Source organism: Siniperca chuatsi, linkage group LG11 (genome assembly GCF_020085105.1).
Source record: "Siniperca chuatsi isolate FFG_IHB_CAS linkage group LG11, ASM2008510v1, whole genome shotgun sequence".
In the NCBI taxonomy this organism is placed as follows: Eukaryota; Metazoa; Chordata; class Actinopteri; order Centrarchiformes; family Sinipercidae; genus Siniperca; species Siniperca chuatsi.
In genome coordinates, this window is record NC_058052.1 from 27,066,035 (window position 1) to 27,085,265 (window position 19,231).

At 39.1% G+C, this 19,231-nt stretch overlaps 1 protein-coding gene across 2 annotated transcripts in view; it reads left to right on the top strand.

Moving 5' to 3' along the window:
* Positions 1-885: 885 nt before the first annotated feature.
* Positions 886-19,231, top strand: part of epas1b (endothelial PAS domain protein 1b) — a 57,307-nt gene continuing 38,961 nt past the window's right edge. Inside the window, exon 1 of one of the 2 annotated variants that reach the window (XM_044214118.1) lies at positions 886-1,453. In XM_044214118.1, coding sequence (XP_044070053.1) covers positions 1,428-1,453 — 26 coding nt within the window. In that variant the 5' untranslated portion in view covers positions 886-1,427. Of the gene's footprint in view, positions 1,454-1,742; positions 1,761-19,231 lie in introns of those variants that run through there. The other variant, XM_044214121.1, reaches the window with a different exon arrangement.

The following is a 19,231-nucleotide window of genomic DNA, read 5'->3' on the forward strand; positions in this document are numbered from 1 at the left end:
GTTCTGCCCAGTCCAATTCATTATTATACATATCCATCAGTATACTTCTGTTTATAGTAATGCCATCTGTATATAATGTCCATAGTACCACTTGTAAAATATTTTCAGAATATTTACTTTATACTTTATATCCTGCACGTGTTTATTGCACCTAAACTGCATTTTGTTGCCTCGTACTTGCGCATGTGTAATGACAATAAAGTTGAATCTAATCTAAAGTAGATGAGTGTTTGGTATTTTAAGACGTTTTCAGTGGAGAATTCCTTTAAAGCATAACTGTCGGCTAGCTGTGAGGGAAAATAGAAGACTGACTCATGATATCGTCACTATTAGTTTCTTATAAGCAAAGTAGCCTATGTCACACACTAGCCATGTTTACATGGAGCCTAATATTCCGATTCTAATCGGTTTAAAAGCCCAAGCAGAACACAAATGCTCCACATAAACACCTCCGGCTGAATAAACAGGCCCGAGCCGACTGAAATTTTAATGCCGAGGGGAAGTTTAAACCTTTTCATAAACCGATCAAAAGAACAACTGTACCAACACTTAAACTGATTACGGTAGGTTCTTTCTGCGCATGCCCTCACTCGTGACGTAATTGCGCGAAGACGTACGCTTCTCCACTTCCAAATGAAGCATGCGTTGTGATCATAGTGTTGCTTGATTAAAAGCAACACGGTATAGTAGCCTTTGAGGAAGACGGGCGCATGAGTATTCATCACTTTTGCGCATGTCACACAGCTGCTCCGATTAAATGTGTCGGCGCATGCGAACTCAGCTGTAAACAGCTGACCCGAAATCTGCAATCGGAACGATTTCAATCAGAATGAAGGAAAAAAAAAAAAAAAGTGTGCACGCAACGCAGCTACTGACTTCCTTTACAGCTCACACCTGTTGCAGATCAGGGATCAGGTAGGCGAGCAGGACACAAGAGGGGGGGCTGTTTGGGGGGCGGCTCCCGGCGGCGTTTCCAGCCAATCATCGCGCCGTTCCCTGGACAGCGGCTTTCACGGTGCCAGCTGAGCTTCAGGTCAGAGAGCCAGCCGCTGTGGGAGTTTTCAGATCAGCAAGTGAAGAAAAGTTTTGACAAGCGGACCTGCGGGCTCCTTCTGTCAGCAGCAGCAGCTCCGTTCAGTCCCAGCCTGTGTGCGGTGTTTCTGCGGGTGACAGGCTGTACAATCCTCGGCAGTGTTCTGAGACTGTACGGCCCCGATTCCCCTCCAGCCTGGGCGGTCACAGTCAGCCTGGTTTCATGGACTAACCAACACTTGACAGGCTTAATGACATGATCTGTGACAGAGGGCTCCTTCAGACCTGCGCACTTCGATGTAATACCTACACTTTTTACTTCTTTTGACTCTAAAGTTGGACCTAACTTTGACTGTCGGGGAATTACAACATTGTTATCGTGCATAAGAGAAAACATGACGGCCGAAAAGGAGAAAAAGAGGTGAGACATTAGGTTTATTCCTGTCCTTCTCGGCCTTTAATTTCCCGTTGGTTTTGAGTTTATTAAATAGAGCCTGTGTTTGTTTAGGTAGAAACTGGCTGACAGTTGGCCACTGTGGCACAGAGGGAGACCTGTTGCTGCAGCGCTGCTGCATGTGACTTGGCCTGGATTTCTGCTCTGATAGTGGCTGCTATAAATCACAGTCACAGCCAATGGCTTCATGCGGTGTTTAAGAACGCTTTGTGACAATGTTAATGTGTTGTTAATGCAGTAATGACCACGTTGGTTGTGATTAGACTCATGTAAGGTAAGTGGGGGATTTCAGTCTGTATTGACAGGAGATTGTGTTTGCTTAAGTCACTGAGTTTAACTAGATTTAATTCCTATTTGGGATATTTTTTAAATTTCATGCAACCTTTAAAGGCTTGTAAATCAACCAGGCACCAATGTTAAACTACTAAAATCTGGGAGGGTGTTAGAAGCCACCATTGATCAATCATATTTAATTAATTTACTCATTTAAGAATAAATAAACATTTATATGCAAATAAAGCCCCTGCTGAAGTATCTCTTAATACTTTATACTAAGTTGTCCTGAGAAGAAATCGCATTAGCATTTGCTGATTATAGGTGTCTAGTTTTGTGCAGAAGTAGCTCAGCAGTGGCTCAGGGGCAGACAGTACAACACTTAGATGGTCTTTTCTGTGGAAGCTGTGGTTTCTCAACATTCAGTTTCCTGCAAACTTTCACAGAGCCCCAGAATACGCTTTACTTCTGCAGAGAGGATAATTAACAGACAGTTAAAATTGCACAAAGCAGTAGCCTTGCATCTTTATGAAAGTAGTAATAATAATAGAAATGTCTGCATAGAATTGTGAGCAAGGCAGAGCTAGACAGTATATGTATATTTTCCAATAAAGCTAGATTCAGGAGAGAATCTAAGTTCTTAACCTCTAAACTCCTTTCAGAGAAGTCGGGCATCTATATGGGACAATCACCGATCAGTTATTACAGTAGATGTCAGAAATGATTTCTAGAACAGCAGGTATCTGTCGTATGTTGTAGCTGTAAGTGTGCTTTCCTGCGGAGGAGATTACAGCTGGTTAATCACCACTTGGAGTTCTACTAGATCTTAAAAACTGCTGCTACATTCTGTATTTGGTGACTTAACTGGCAGCATTCATGCAGCCATGACATTTTTGTCTGCTTAGTCAGCTCATGCACCAGATATTGTTTGGTCCTGAAACCAGCTTGTCACATATTGATTTACATTGGAATATTCTGAAACAAGACACCTGGGAAAATGAATATATGAAATACTTAAGCTGCTTAATCATTTAGCCTCTCACATAATTTATGTTTTTGTACATATTTGAGGTATGTGTTTCCCCCTTTGAACAACTTCTTTATGTGTCGTCAGTGTGTCTTCCTGCAAGTGCTGTCCTGCTTTTTGGTTGTTCACCGCTGGTGGTGAGGTCATGGGCCTAATCTTGCGTAATAATGCCTTACTGGTTCCAGCTTGTGTCGCCATAACAGCTACTTAATCACGCCTGTCAAAGAGGGAGAATTAACATCTTATCTGTGGGAAATCCTTAATTTGGTTGGCTCTTTCTTTCCAAAGATGTTTAATTAGAAACCAGCAGAGAAAAAGCCACTGTGAACACAACAAATGGGACATTTAATTATCTGTAAAATGAGAGAAGAATAATCTTTACTTCTACTTTCACACCACTAGGAGAAGAAAATTAATTTCAATCAGCAGCGTTTGCCTGACGCCTTCTTGTCTGTGTCCAGTCCATCCTAACAGCCCTCTAACAACTGCTATCAGATCAGGCCTAAACAGAGCAGGTATTAAGACAGAGGACAGAGACACTGGACTCTCTGTCATCAGGGATGAAAGCAAGAGAGAACCAGAGAAAGAAACAAAGAGAGAAAATGACATTAAGAGACAGAAAGTGAGATGAGTCCAGGAGCATTTGCTCTCGCTCGTCAACGCCTTGGTGCTTCCGCCAGAGAGCTATCGGCCATTTTAGGGAAGGAGACCTGCAAGTGTGTCTCTGTCAGGCTGCAGATCTGCAGATGAAAAGCATCTCTGTGTTTGTGTGTGTGTGTGTGTGTGAGAGAGAGAGTTCACTAGTTTTTGTCTCCTCATTGATGTGTTGTGTGTTCTCCTCTGTCAGTGTGTTTGTCTTTGTATTAAACAGTAGCACATTGTTGCTGCTGCTGCCTGGAAGTCATAATTGCTCTGATAAGTTGTATGATTCATGACAGCTGCCTGGCAAACACATGCTGTGTTTATTTGAGATGCAGAGATTCAGATTGGTTTTATTAATATAACTTATGTTGATATAAGAGGATGAAGTTGATTGAATGTCTTTGTGACTGTCCACTTACGGCCATGGTGTTAAAAAGGCAACTTTTTTTATTTTTTATAGTTTTGTCCATAATTCCTGTCAACCCAAATCTTCAACAGAAATATGTTAAGTAAGTAATAATACACAATTGAGCATTTAGCACACACACAAAAATAAAATAAAATAAATCATTTTCTGGCACTTCATCTTATCCAGTCCCTTATTTTGTGCATTATACCTTGGCCACTTATCACAGCAAAAGAAGAATAACTGTGTTCAAATCATCTATTATTTTAAATATTTGTAGTAGTAGTTAATCTGCAACTAACGATTATTTTTTGATTAATCTGCAAATTGCTTTCTTGTGTAATTGATTAATTTTTTGTCAGAAAGCAGTGGAAAACGGCTATCGCAATCTCGTAAAACCTGACGTCTTTGAATAGCTTGTTTTGTCCGACTTTCAAACATATTCAGTTTACTATCCGAGAAGACCGAGAAAACCAGCAAATCCTTATTGTTACTATGGTTACCTGCATTTTGTAAAGCATGAGCATACCTTTTTTAAAACAGCAGTTGGCCAGAACCATGTCTCTCGATTACTGTTTGGTCTATAAAATGTCAGAAAAGACTCATCACAACTTTCCAGAGCCCAAGATGATGTCTTCAAATGATTTGCGTTATCCGACCAACATTCCTAAACAAATATTTAATTTACTATCATAGAAGACTAAAAAAACCAGCCAATCGCCATATTTGAGAAGTTGGAGCCAGTACATTTTTGGCATTTTGGCTTCAAAAATGAATTCAATAATTAATTGATTATCAGCATTGTCGATGACTTATTGATTAATCGATTAATAGTTTTAGCTCTGCTTTACAGTACAACACACGCAGACCTGAACATAAGATACACAGTGAAAGTAAACTTAAGTGTTTCTGAAAAGTTTCTAATATTTTTCCCCCCTCATGTATGTAAATGGAGTGGACAAAATATTAGAAACGCTTTTCAGTAAAATGCAGTCCAGTACATGACGTCAGTAATAAACAGTAGAAGTAGAATTATCATCTTTGACAGTATCAACAAAAACAGAAATATATAAGCTTCGTAAAAGTAGAATCCATGGCAGAGCTGTTGGATTGCATTAGATTGTACAGGTGTACTTAGTGCACACTGAGTGTATGGTAGAAATATGTAAAACACATGCTGAAGCTGCCTACCAGATATGCCTGCCCAGTATTCAGTAGTTAGAAACATCATCACTATCCCACCTGCCAATTGTTATTTGGAAGACTTTCATCAGACACATGATGAACATGTGTTTCAGTAAACATGATGCCAGAACCTTTGGCGCCAAAGATGTAGTGTAACATTCAGGGTTGTAAAAAATAAAGGTGTGTGTGTGGCTGTTGACTTAAATAGCAGTGTCATGGGTCTGGGTCTCATCTGCCGGCACAGTAACCACACCTTAAAGGTACTGCACACTCCTGGAGTTTGTTATAACGACCAGTAGCTCCCAAATCTGAAAATATTCTCTCGGCTTGCTGTTGACATTTCGAAACGCAACACAATTCCCATGTGATGATGAACAAACAAGTGTGTTATGGGAGTTGACCTTTAGTAAAGTATTGGCAATATTGGCAACTTTTTTGTGAAGGCATATTTCCCTGAAATTATAATTTCTAATTCACAATATTTAACTATCAATGTAATTTGGTTATGATAATATTTTACTTGTCAGCTTTTTTTGTTGAGGTATATTGATGTGACAGCACCAGCAACCAGACAAGTGATCAGACAGGTTTTAGGTCTCCGGTCACCATATTGTTGAAGTTAAAACAACACACCTAAAACATTTGGTAGTGCATGTACACACAGCTACAGACAAAATGCAGAGTACTGCTGGTCAAAGCTAAATGCAATGACAATTTAAACATTTTTTTTTACCCAAAGCAGAAAGCTTAAGGATCTCAAGTTATGAATTGATACAGACTGTATAAAGCTAAGAGATTACATTAAATTTGGAATCAGGCAAGCTGCGTCACATTCATCATATCAGAGGTTAAAAGCGCTGCCTGCTGGCTGACATCCAGTTTTTGATCAGTCTTACTCCAGTAAATACTCCAGAGTTCCAGTGTTTGTTGTGGTCTGTCAGCTTTAGTCAGCTTTTACCACAGTTTGACACGGTAACACACCAACAGTGTTTCTCACGTTACTTTTCCACCACTGACTACAATAAATAGCTTTATTTTTACATCTGGCTGACTGATACCAGAAATAAGTTGAGGGCCTGTGAACCCCGCTCACTTCTTTCAACGTGTGATTCCACTGGAAACAATGTTCAAAGGTCAGAGTCCAGGGCAGCTGCCAGGCAGATATACGTTACATGACAGTGGAGAGATTGATCCATTTGGGTGTATTTTCTGTTTCTTTTTAAGACCTCTCACCATTCTCATAGTCAGTGGGAGTGTAACAGTATATTCTGGCAAAATACTATCTGGCAATAGAAAAACGTGACTGTATGAATTTGAGATCTGAAAAATATGAACTAATAGCTATATGTTCTCGTGTAGCCTTTTTCCCATTTAGTTTTATGTCAATGTGGATATGCATCTTACAAAGGTGATTCAGGAGATAACTTCATATGTTATTTTCAGTCGTTGCTGTCACCATCTTCACCATTGACCCTGGTGTCATGAGTTACATCATCTTCTTTATCTTAACAGGAGTGGAGACATACAGTGTCCATTAGGTATGTAAGCAGGGATGCGTCAGACGCGCTCCTTCTTGTTTAAGATAATTAAAAGTGAGTAGAGGCTTTGCTGAACATTGTGATGTGTGATATGTGTATGGAGAGAGGAGACTGCAGCACTGTGGGGAACTTTTTTTTTTTCTTGTTTGACTAAAAAAATAAAGGTCCACTGACTAGCATTTTCCACAGCCTTCAACCGATCTCATGGACTTCTTCAGCGGATTAGAGTTTGACAACTGAGCAGTTTCCTTCCACTGAGGAAGACTGTGAGATGCAACAATTGAAAGTGCCAGAAACAAAAAAACTAGTAAGTGGACCTTGAGTTAATATTTTTTTGTCAAACTACTATTCTCAAGTTTCACACTCAACTTGATTTTATCTGGTTTTGCAACAAAGTAGGAGACAGTAGAGTTAGCATTCCATCGCTCTGACCTCTCGCTCTAAGAAGAGACCAATGTTAAATAGTAAAATGTCTTAAACATAAAATGTAAACAGTGATTTCTCAAAAAAACTGACAGATATTAAAAAAGCAATTTAAACCAATAAAGGTTCAAGTCTGTTGACTCGTTTAAACTTCGCATTATGTTTCTAGGATACAGTATAACAAAGCTGTGGGACTTTTAAAGAGCAGTCCTCATGATTTCCCATTATTCTCAATGGGTCCAAAATATAAGTTATATAATAAAGTTTTTCACAAATTATGCAAAGACTTTGTTGGATTGCTGCCAAAAGTCATAAAATCCTGATGTCTCTTTTTTATAATGTCTTCGTGATGCACATGTTGAAGGATTAGTTTGAAGCACTTAATTGATCTTGATCTGGTTTAAAATGTCTGCTAAACACTCATCAGTTTTGCTCCTTATTCTTTTGTTTGCTGCTCCTTATTATGGACTGCAACTTGAAGTGTCCCACTCCGTTGTGCTAACTCATGAGAAGAGAGGGGAGGGAGGGTGGAGGAGAACAAGTTGCCAAAAACAAGACAGAGCAAACAGAAGGGGAGGACAGAAAGTTGTTAAATAAGACAGCGATAATCAACTGAATGTAGATGTGATAAAGATGAACATAAATCAATAAGGAATGTAAAGACAAAAGAGGAGATAGCAGAAGCAGCTCTGGGATTGTGTCGGACTGTTCAGGCCTGTCAACTCAGCAGTTCACATCATCCCAGCACTCTGCAGCGAGCCGAGGGTTGGCACAGCGCCCGTCATGCCTCTTTTGTGCGCTAACCCCGCGCCAACCCGGACTCCCAACACTACCCAAACATCACGCCACTTACAGCAGACGCTCAACCTGCCCTCTGAAAGACAGAGGAATGCAAAGAGAGACAGAGAGAGTGAAGCCCAAATGTCTGAAAGTGGAATGTCTGAGTGGATTTACTGCCTCTTGTAGACAGAAATAAAGTTATTTTTGTTTTCAGAAATGGGAAGCAATTAAGTAGATTAACTCGAGAACTCTGCTTCAGTACAGTTTTGAGGTTCTGCGGATTCAAATTTTACATTCAGTATGAGATATGATCATAAAATAGTTGTTCAGGTCCAGTTGTTGTTAAAATTACAACATTTTTGCTTCGAAAAGCAGCGTTAAAATGTCTGAGACCAAGTCAAAACTCGAGTCTTTAGTGGTTTTGCTAAGGTCAAGTCGTTAGAGAGTCAATTGTCAAGTAAGTTGTACTTCATAGCAGTCAAGTCTCAAGTCCTTATTTTTGTGACTTACTGTACGTCTATAGCTCCATCTGAAAAACCATCTGAATCTCTTAGAAGTTACATTTATATACTACTAATTACCTTACAGTTATAGACATTTATATACTATTAATTTGCAAGAGCAAATGCGTTAAGAGAGAAACGTAATGCCACCCGAATTAAATTTTTTTTATCAGCATAGTATGGAAACATCTTTAATGAACATGTCTGCCATGTTGCAAAATGTTCTGTGACGGTGGATTTTAATAGTTTTACTGACTATCGGCTCATAGCGACTAAAGCATAACTAAACTTCTTTATGTTTAGGCGCTCGCAGCACTTGGTTAAGGTTAGGGAAAGATCGTGATCAGGCTTGTTTTGGCCTGAACCTTTTGATACCAAAGTTCTGTGCTTTGTACGCTCACCCTCCACTCCTACCACCTCCCTAAGACTTTGGTGAGGTACAAGAATGTAGCACTTCCCTCACTCAAAAAGAAAAACATCGCCAGTGAACATAATCCATGCGGCAATTATGTTTCTTTCAAAATAAATTTGGCATAACACATAAGTAGTATATAAACACAATTTCAAGGAGACAGGGTTGGCCTGAAAGCATGAAAATCTACAAAACTGTGGACCCAAGTTTTTTTTTTACCACACAGTAAAACTGAAACTGTCGATGCTTGTTTGCTTTTATAGTAATTTCACTCAGAAAAATGAAAAGCTGGCATCTTTAATAGCCTGTCCATGGAAGACTGTTCACAATACATAAAATGTTGAGCAATGCTGTAACTCAGTCAAGTGAGTAACCTGTTGGTTTAGGGACTTTTATAGATGTGGAATTTCCCAAAACCATGGTCCTGGGTCATTTTGGGAACACTGTTGTACTTCTACATGACAAAGCTGGAAACTGAACCTTGGACAACAGTGATAATTTGCTTTTGGTTTGATGACTTACAAGAATCACCTCTTCACTTCCTGTAATGATTCCCAGACCTGAACTGAACTTTGTGATAGATATCAGGTATGGGCAGAGTTTATTACTTTTCCCTAAAAAACACAAACTATTAATCAGGTTCAGCTCAAAACATGTGATTTTATCCATGTTCTGATTGAGTAAGTTCGTTTTTTGCCCTCATAGTTAATTTTCAGCTCAAATCTGATGAAACAAACAGCAGCTCTACATCAGTAGCAACACTGAAAGCCACTTGAGTCTGTGTCAGTTTTGAATGAGTCTCTCTGTGGTTAAGAATCCCTCTTTGTTGTTTGAGACTCCACTGTTTGGGTTTGGGTTTAAAGCTCTTATTCAGAGTTTTACTCGGTGTAAACAAGTGAGAGGAAGACAGGAACACAGGGAGACAATAATAACTGAACAGAAAAGAGATTAAAGGGCATAGAGTGAGTAAAAAGATTTACCGTAGAGACTTTGGGTCATTAAGTAGGGAAGTGATAGAGATACAGATACAGTATGTTTCCCAGCTGTGTGGGTAGTTTTGTGATTTTATTGTGATTAGTTCTCTGAGGAGGATGCACAGCGGGGGCCGTTCAAAGGGTAAAAGACGAACTTTAAGCTTGAACTGAGCCTGCTGAGAAAGTTTTTTTTTTTTTTTTTTTAAAAACAGTTAACTGTATTTTCAAATATTTGTATTTTTGATATGTATTTTCCAATTTTATCCTAGATGTGCTAATAATAAAAAATGCATTTCTGAATTTTTTTTTTTGTCATAATGAGCCTGATTTAAAATAAATATTAAGACACTAGGGAAAATATGATTTCTAAACCAGCAGTTAAATGAGAAAAAATATTGAAATAATAGAATTACATATATAAAGCTTTATCCAAAGTGCAATTACAGGCTTCCAGCAATAAAAACAGTACAAGAGTCAGATCTACAAGGCCTTGATAACACAGCAAATAAAAAAACATTCTGAAAATTAGTTATGTAGCAATATAGGATTGTGGTAAAGACAAAAGAAAATAAAAATTCTTTTATTTTCAACAAACTGGTGGCAAACTGTAGAGTCCGGAGGCCCCTGGTCAGCTGTACATAAAGTCCCTTTGGCCCCCTGCACAGTGAGGGGAAACAGCAGGGCAGGAGAGGAGGCGGTCTGGGAAACCTCTTCTGCATCTTTTCATTGTTATTTTTATCTCATTCATTCTCACCCGCCCACTCCTCCTCCTCCTTTCTTCAACCTCATGCCTTCCGTCGTTGCTCATATCACATTCTCTCATATTTATCCTCGACTCCCAGCTGTGCTGTTTGTCTCTACCCGCTCACTTTGTTGTTGTTGTCCCCCCCTCTTTGCCTCCCCCATCCCTCCATGTTTGAGGTCATTTGACCAGACCTACAGTATATGTTCCCCTCCTTCAGAACTCTGTCTCCTTGCCATTTCCTATTTCCCGTCCACCAGCTCTCCTTCTTCCTCTTCCTCTGCTACCAAAATGGCCAGGCTCCATGATCTGCTGTGTGTCACCTGGCTGAGCTCCAGGTCCTCCCAGACTTCCCCTCTTTCACCTTCAGGTTGACCATGAACGCTCCTCTAAGTCAAGTAAATGTGATGACCGTTTCCTTGATAATGTGTACTTTGGCATTCCATGTACACCACGATATCTGAGCGAATACTGGCCTTGTTTTGTAAAAAGGAAGATGAAGATGGTCAACCTGTCTGGTATTATGAGAATAAATTTGAGAATTAAATTTGCTAAAAGACATTTGCATTAGATGATTCTGTAGTGCACAAATTAGGTCCACTGTTCAGTGGCGACGCAGGAAGTATGTGTCCTTCATTTGGCAAAGCAGAAAGTACGGATGTGGAGGTCAGGGTGATGAATTGGTATGTCCAACTTTAATGTATGTTTGTTTGCTTGTTTTTACTGTAACCACAGTCTCTGTGCCCTGTGGAGTTTTCTTGTAAACAAATGTAGTGGCAATTTCTGCGGAAAGTTATGTTTCCATTGGGTGTTTCTCACCAAAACGCATTGTGTGTAATAAGGTCGAACAAATCACCTCCCTACAAACTGCAAAGCCAATATTTACTTTGAATCCTGCGTCGTTTACATCAGTGTTTGTTAGCTAGCAGTCTTCTTCACTGCCTTTTCGGGCGCTTTGCTGACACTTTTTCACACCACTGTAAACCAAACGAGGACCCATATGTAAAAATATTGCTCCATAGCACTACTACTGGCCAAACTCCCAACAGGGCCTTTTCCCTGGCCATAACTATACTATAGTTGCCTTGTGTGCATGTTGTAGAAATACATAATTGAAAAAACACAGACCCTGAACATTTAAAAACTGTTGCAAATGTAATCAAGGGTTTTGTAGAACTGTCCAATATCAGTTTGTCAGGACATAGTGTTGAATTTTCTCAAGTCAATTTAGAATAAACAGTGTCTAAATGTTACAACTTATTTTAAGTGTAGGGAGAGTGAACTGATACAAGGGCTACAGTTAAAAGCTAGTAAGTGGAACAGAGTGGAAAGCACGCACATCCAAAAAACCTCTACAGGTGGGTAAAGAAACAAACTGAACAAACTGCCAAAAGCTAGTAAGTGGACCTTTTTGTTGGAATTGTTTTGTCAAACTACTATTTTCAAGGTCAAGAATGAATGTCCATGCTTCAACTGCTATTAAAATGCTTCAAATGCTGTTTAGAATCAAACAAATAAATAACAAGTAGATAACAGCTATTAAAGATGGTTTAAAACTACTAGATTTACAAGAGGTAGTAACTGACTCTCTTTCCAAGAATGCTTCAGGAATACTTGAGTATATCTCACCAGCACTACAGTTTTTACCACTTTAATTCTTGGTCATGTAAAGTCTGTCTGTGTCTAAAGAGAGTCCTCCTTTCTGTTTGTCCCACCTGTGTGTTAAGAGTTTCCTCCCTCAGCCCCATTTTGAACCATTTTAGACAATTTCACTCTCCAAAGTGAATTTGTTGACTCTAACAAGCAGTGAAAACACAGCAGAGTTGAGAGGAGCTGAGAGCCAGACACCCTTCACAGGGCGTAGTACTGTCTCAGACCTTGTTTTCTACCTTCGGGCGAGGCTTCTTGCTGCCTGAAAAACATTTGACACATTTGCATAGAAGTCAGTGAACATACACAGAGATGAATTGCAGAATCTTTTACCTTTTTATCTCAAACTTGAGTATCATTCACAGCTGAAAACTGGACTGCAACCTGCTATGTGAGAAGTTTCAGTGAGAGCGCGACAAAGTGAAAATCAGTACGAGACTTGCATTCCTTTCTCTTTAAGTCTCTGTAATCCTTTTCTACAGATTGCACTTAGTCATTCCTGTGTTCAGTTTGCGTTTCAGGACATGAAAACTGATGAAAGGCCGCTTTCTCCTTCTCTCCTCCTTCACCGCTATCATCGCATCTCTTTAGCTCTGTTCTAAAACACAAGTACTGTCTTACATCATACTTTTTATTAGAGCTGGACAATAAACAGAAAATAAACCTAAAACCGCTGACTCATCATGTGCTTCCAGCTCTTCTCACTTTTGTTCTACATGTGAATTTGAAATTCACTTTAGTCAGCTCTCATATTGTGACAAAATTCTCACATTGAGATCTCAGGTCTCACAAATGTCTTATTGAAGAATAAATGGATCTTTGACCGCTCAGATCTGAAACACTTTTTTGTTGTTTGTTTGTTATAAATATGAATTTGACTAAATGGGATAAACATGTCACACACATCTATTTGATTTCTTTATTTTGGCCTGTTTAAGGGGTCACTTCACCCAAATTACACAACATAATTTGTCATGCTGTTTCTGCTTATATTTTGAAATATCTGCCTGAGATTTCTGCCTCCACCCCAGTACAATGGAGGTGAATGGAAGTTAGATTGCAGAGATATGACAAAAGCTTTATTAGCAGTGTCTTTTCTCATCAGATATACATAACGTTTCTTTAAAGTTTTTGATTGAGATCTTATTTTCAAGGAAAACCTGAGAAAATAATACGAGATACTGAAGAATGATAATATACATTAGGATGTAAAAACATGATACAAAATAGAGCAACTTTAACTGGGACATCTCTCAGTAGAAAGTATTTCTAATAAGAACCTTTTGATAGTGAGGTTTCAAATTATCCAGAGTAACTGGGAAATTGTTTCTAAAAAGACTTATTGCTGTTGAACTTTTTAAATATCATTTTTCAATGCTGCTCCAAACAAACTTCTATTCACCTCCATTGTATTGGGTTGGAGGCATAAGTCTCAAAGACAAAGTATCTCAAAACCTGGACAAATAAAAGCAAAGCTGTCTGCACGGCTACCTTCAGAGGAATGCATGAAAATTATATTTTAATTTCCCACAACTTATCGGACTGCCTGTTTAAATCTCAGCCGTGCAGCTTGTTTGGTATTCTGATGGAGGGTCCCAGTCCGGTCAGATGACCTCCCTCACACCACCTGTCTCTCTCTCTCTTTCTTCTCTGTGTGTGTGTGTGTGTGTGTGCACTGCCTGTAGCTCTCACCCATCTGTGCCTCTTTCAATCAGCCAGTCTATCCCGACCATCAGCGTGGCGTGGGCGGGTTTGTTTGTTTGTGCCAGAATGTGTGTGTGTGTGTGTACCTCACTTTCATGGACTATCAGAATCATCAGCAATCTCCTGCATCGTTCTTCCCCTGATTGAGCCGAAGTCGGGGCCCCTGTCTGGGATAGCTGTTTGTTGGGCCGTGTGTGTGTGTGTGTGTGTGTGTGTTTGGCTGTGTTTCTAGAACTCTATGTTCCTCAGGATCACAGATTAGCCAGTACTGTATTGTTGCACTGTGTTTGTGTTCAGCCAGGCGCCACAACTACAGGAAGACCCACTGTAAGCAAGGAAAGGTGTGTGTATGTGTGTGTCTGTGTGTGCGTTCATGTATGTCTGCGTAGTTGTGTGTGTTTTGGGTGTAGGCAGACTTTTCTGACCCTAAACCACTTTTTATAGTGGAAAGTAAGTTTATTCAGAATGAAAACAACCTGAAAACACACAAACATTAATATGACGAAACCAAAGGAGCACTCCGACATTTTGGAAAGTACACAGAACACAGTGTCCGTCCTAATAAATAAATGGTAATTTTTTCTGTCTAATACCTCATATAAACCTCCTGTAAGACTGTGTGTAGATTTTGTTCCCCATCACTTCGAGTGAAAGCACATTATAGAAAAGGATCTTTTAATTGCTTGTATGAACAAGAGGAATGATTACAGCAAGCAAAGACATTCCTTTTTCATATGTGCCGCTGGCTATTGTTTTAAGATGGGCTAGAAAAATTGTGAACCTATTTTTTAATTTCACTTGTTCTCAGACTACCTTCCCATCTTTCAGAGGTTATATGTTTTGAAAATTAATAAATGTTTAAAAAAAAATAAGGCAAGAACTATTGTCAGCCACAACACCCCAACACTGTCATTTGCTCCTGTTAATATTTCTTTTTTTGTTTTTGTTACATTAAGAAAAGTTGTGTGTTCGTCAGATAAAACCTGTTTGGGCACCAAATGTTGTACTTTTCTTAATTAATAAAGTAGAATTTTTAATGGGAGCAGATGACAATGTGCAGGTCCTTTTGGGAGACTGAATTCAGTTACACGTGGGTTTTTTTTTTTCTCAGTACATGGACAAGATAAATGTGCATGTTTTTGCACACTTGGATCTAACAGAAGATACAATGAGCACAGGTCTTTGGAGATGCTGCATACAGGTCAAGAAATAGCTCCAATGCTAACTTTTACTTTTCTATTTCTACATACGTTAATATGGAATATATAAAAAGGAAAGTTTTGGAGTTGTAGGAAGGGGTATTTGTCCCCTTTTTGGAGCTTTCCCCCATCTTCCAGTTTTTTGGCTATGCTGGGCTTAACACGTCCTGGACTGCTCTCTGAGACAGAAGTGGTACTGATCTTCAAACAATCAGACTGTTCATGTGAGACCAGGGCTGCGTTCAGCCCCAACAAAACGTAGCAGAATGTTTATTTAAACGGTGGTGTCTTGAACACCCTGTTGTGTACACAAGCACGCTGCCTTTTTAATACGGCGGGGTTTATACACGTCGTTGCTGATTGGGTAACGCCTCTGACACGCCCACCAAATGAGAGAAAACACACCTCAAAGCCTGTTGCACATGTTTTGTGATTGAACGTGCCCGAGGTTAAGGTGCGGCCAAATGTTCAGGCTTCAGTCAGCGTCAGGGAAATCTGTAAATCTGTCCCTCAGTGAGAGTGATGGTAACAACAAGAAGCTGATTAGAACATTTCTAGTTACTGAGCAGAAGAGCAATGGAGAGCTGTTATGGATTTATGGCAGCCTGACACCTGCTCTGGTTATGGGATCTGTTTCTTATAAGCACCTCTTGGCTTGCTATCACAACAGTCACACCAGCAGTTATTGTTGGGGCCTGTGTTTCTGTGTATGTGTGTGTTTGTGTGTGTGTGTGTGCGTGTGTGTGTGCATGTTGCATGAAAAAACCTGACAATTCATTCCCAACCTGCAGTAACAGTTTGCATACAAGATGAGAAAAGTGGAAGTGTTAAGAGTGTCGGACCATTCTCCTCTCATTTAATGGCACTTTCAGGTGTGAACATGCTGACTTCACTAACGGGAGAAGTAGAAATCCTCTGCACAGCAGGTTAATTTAGTCGGTGCTGGTTAAATAATGTGGGAAGTAAGGCTGGGTATTGTTTGAAAAGCAGGTTTTGGTATGATGCCAACACAATACTTTTTTTTTTTGATACCTTGATGTATGTATATCAACAACTTTTAATGTCTATTGTTTTGCATGCCACCTTACAGTTTGTCTATAAATGAATGTACATGAAGCTAATTTTCTTGCATTAGTACGTGGGCACTGATGCAGTCTCCGATAATCCTGAACACACACTTTATCTCCTCGTGTTTGCATGCAGATACGAACAAATGAAGCTTTGTGCAGCGCAGACAGAGATCGCTGCAGGTGAAAACTGTATTAACAGTGTCATTACTGCCAGCAGAGAGAGGAACAGACACAATATGTTGGAGAGCAGCAGCTCTGTCCTCTGTATTGTTTTTGTTTGTTTGATTTGGACTGAACGTGAGAGCTTTTATTGGTGTGTTTGGAGGCATTGACTGACAAGTTAATCACCGAGAGAAAGAAGTGATTGAAAAAGCAGGAGGGTGTGGAGAGAAATTAAAATGAATGCGCGATGAGGACATTTCAACCTGTTTTCTATAGACTTGCTTCAAGATTTTTTTTTTTTTATTAAAGTTTGATTTTTTTGAAACAAGAATAAAAAAAGTAATTAAAAAGAGGGGTACAGCATAACATGACAAAACCACCCCAATATAGACCCAGTGACCAGAAACAATAAGGAGAAAAAATGTATGAACTGTCACTCTACAGTTACAAGATGACCAGTCACATCACCATACTCTGGGATCAAATGATTCATTCATTATCAACACAATCAGATCCTTTTCTGTTGATTGACACATCAATTCACAAATTGTGTCAGCTCTAATTTCATGAAATCAAACAACATCACAAATTGAGCAAAAGTGAATAAATAAATCTCTGAGAGACTATAAAGAGGAAATGTGTCAGTAAATTATGCATTTTATAGTAAATACAGAAACACAAACTGCCTTCGATGCCTGTGCAGTGGAAACTGGGCAGCCATGATGTCTGCTTGGTTGCTTTATTAAATCTGATGGTTTTCCCTGACAAATCCCAATCCTGATCGAGTCATTGAGTTATGTGCTTATAGTTATTGGTACCCGATCAATCACAGCATTAGTTTGTTGACTGCTCTTGTTGCGCACACACAATCATCTTCTACCCTGAAACCCAGGTGTCACCACTGCTCCACATTCTGTGTGTGTGTGTGTGTGTGTGTGTGTGTGTGTGTGTGTGGCCTCATTTCTGCTAACTGGCCTTGTGACTCGCTGTGATTTAGAGTGACAGCGTTACTTTTGTCACAGAGGTTTCAGAATGGCAGGTATGTATTTTCTACCTGTAGTGTGTGTGTGTGTGTGTGTGTCTCTGTCTCTGTGTGTGTCTGTGTACAACATTCAAAAACCTAAAGTAAAAGTACAGAAAAATGGACATAAAGTAATTCAATAAAACAGTGTGTTTAGAGGGGAAACGTCCCTGCAGTGGAACTGCTAACAACTCAGACATCTGAAACATGACGAGGAGCTCCAGTTAGACGCCACTATAAGAAAAAGGTTGGAAATCTGGTTAAATCTATAATTAGTTGTATTTTATAAGCCAATCATATGTTTCTTTATGTAAAGTAACTGAAGCTGTCAAATAAATGTAGTGGAGTAAAAAATACAATTTCCCTCTGAAATGTAGAAGTGTAAAGTAGCAAATGTAAATACTCAAGTAGAGTACAAGTATCTCAAAATTGTAAATAGTACAGCACTTGAGTAAATTTAACACTGCTATCCATCTACCTGTTGTTAGTATCTGAATCTCAGACCTTAGAAAGCGACAATAACGAAACAAAATCCAGCATTATGAACACAAACACAACACAAACAATCCCGGCAGGCTGCAGGCTGACTTAAGATATCCTTTTAGGGCTACGCATGCAATGTTTGCGTGAGTGCAGGGTGATGAAAATAGCTGGCAACCCGCATCGCGCCGGCTTAGGTTGCTATTCTCAAAGATCTAAAAGCAGCGTCAAGATGTGCCAATGAATCAAAGCAGAACAAAGAATGTTATCTCTGCTTTTTCATCATTTTGTGGCAAGAAGACAAATCAGAGCTATGATTCATGTGATGTTTCCATTTCGGCAGCTTCAACTTTCCCGTGTTTGATTCACGTTTGGATGAAGGTGTGAAAAGGCCAGAGGACTGTATGTGTACTTTTTGGAATCTATTTTAGGTAACAATATTCTTTCAGCATTTAGAATAAAATTTCAGACTGTTTGTTGTCGGCTTTTGGTCGAATGAAGCATCATTACTAGTTAACGTTGACCTCGCTGTGTATGTATGTGTGTGTCTTTGTGTTTTGATCACGCGTTTGGTCAGTGGGTGGTGTGTCAGGCTGAAGTGACTTGGGTTGTGGTATGTTTGACCTCTGGCTTCTTTGTTTTTATTCATGTGTTAGTTTGTTGCTCAAGGGCAGAGAATGAGTCCAGGAGGAATTCTGCCGGTAGCAGCTAGGCAACAGGTGACATCACCGCCTGTTTAAGTGTGTGTGTGCCTGTGTGTGTGTGCGTGTATGTATGACACCTTTTTAATCATCACTAGACATTGATTTGATGATGATTTTAAAAAGGTCAAATAATTTAAAAAAAAACATTGCCAGTCACAGATTAATAGCTTATAAAATAAATTCAAAATAAGCACACAACTGACTCTGTAAGCTATAAATAAATATACTGTATTAAAAAAAAAAAAGAGATATAATAATTATATCTGTGATATACTGACGTGTCAACTTGCGGTTATGCTCCATATTTTTGAGGACGATATTTGAGAGTTTAAAAAGTCCATCAAAAATATATTGGCTAATACTAATTTTTCAATCTAAAACACATAACATCAAGAAACGTTATTGGTAAGGATCTCTTACATTTGGTTTTATTTTATAATTAAAGAATAAAAAAAGACAGACATTTAACAGAAAATGAACTTGTCAGTCCTCTCTGCTGTACAAACTATGTAATAGAGACACTTGACATATAAGCCAATACCAATATATCAGTGATAAGCTAATATCTACTAATATCTGCTAATATATGGCCCTGGCCAATTTATGGGTCAGGCTCTAGACAAGCTGCTCCCAGTGTGTGGGCTTACATATAAAACAATCACCAGCTCAGAAATTCTGCCAAATTTGCAAAGGACCTACACCAGTCCTAGTTTGTCAGCAAATTAGCATATTTACCAAACTGTTGAATTATTCCTTAAAGTTCAGTTCCTCTCACTTTCTGCTCCTTACGATTTTTGGTTTTTCAGAAAACAGTTGGTTGATATGAATGTTATGTAGAAAATAGCAGTTG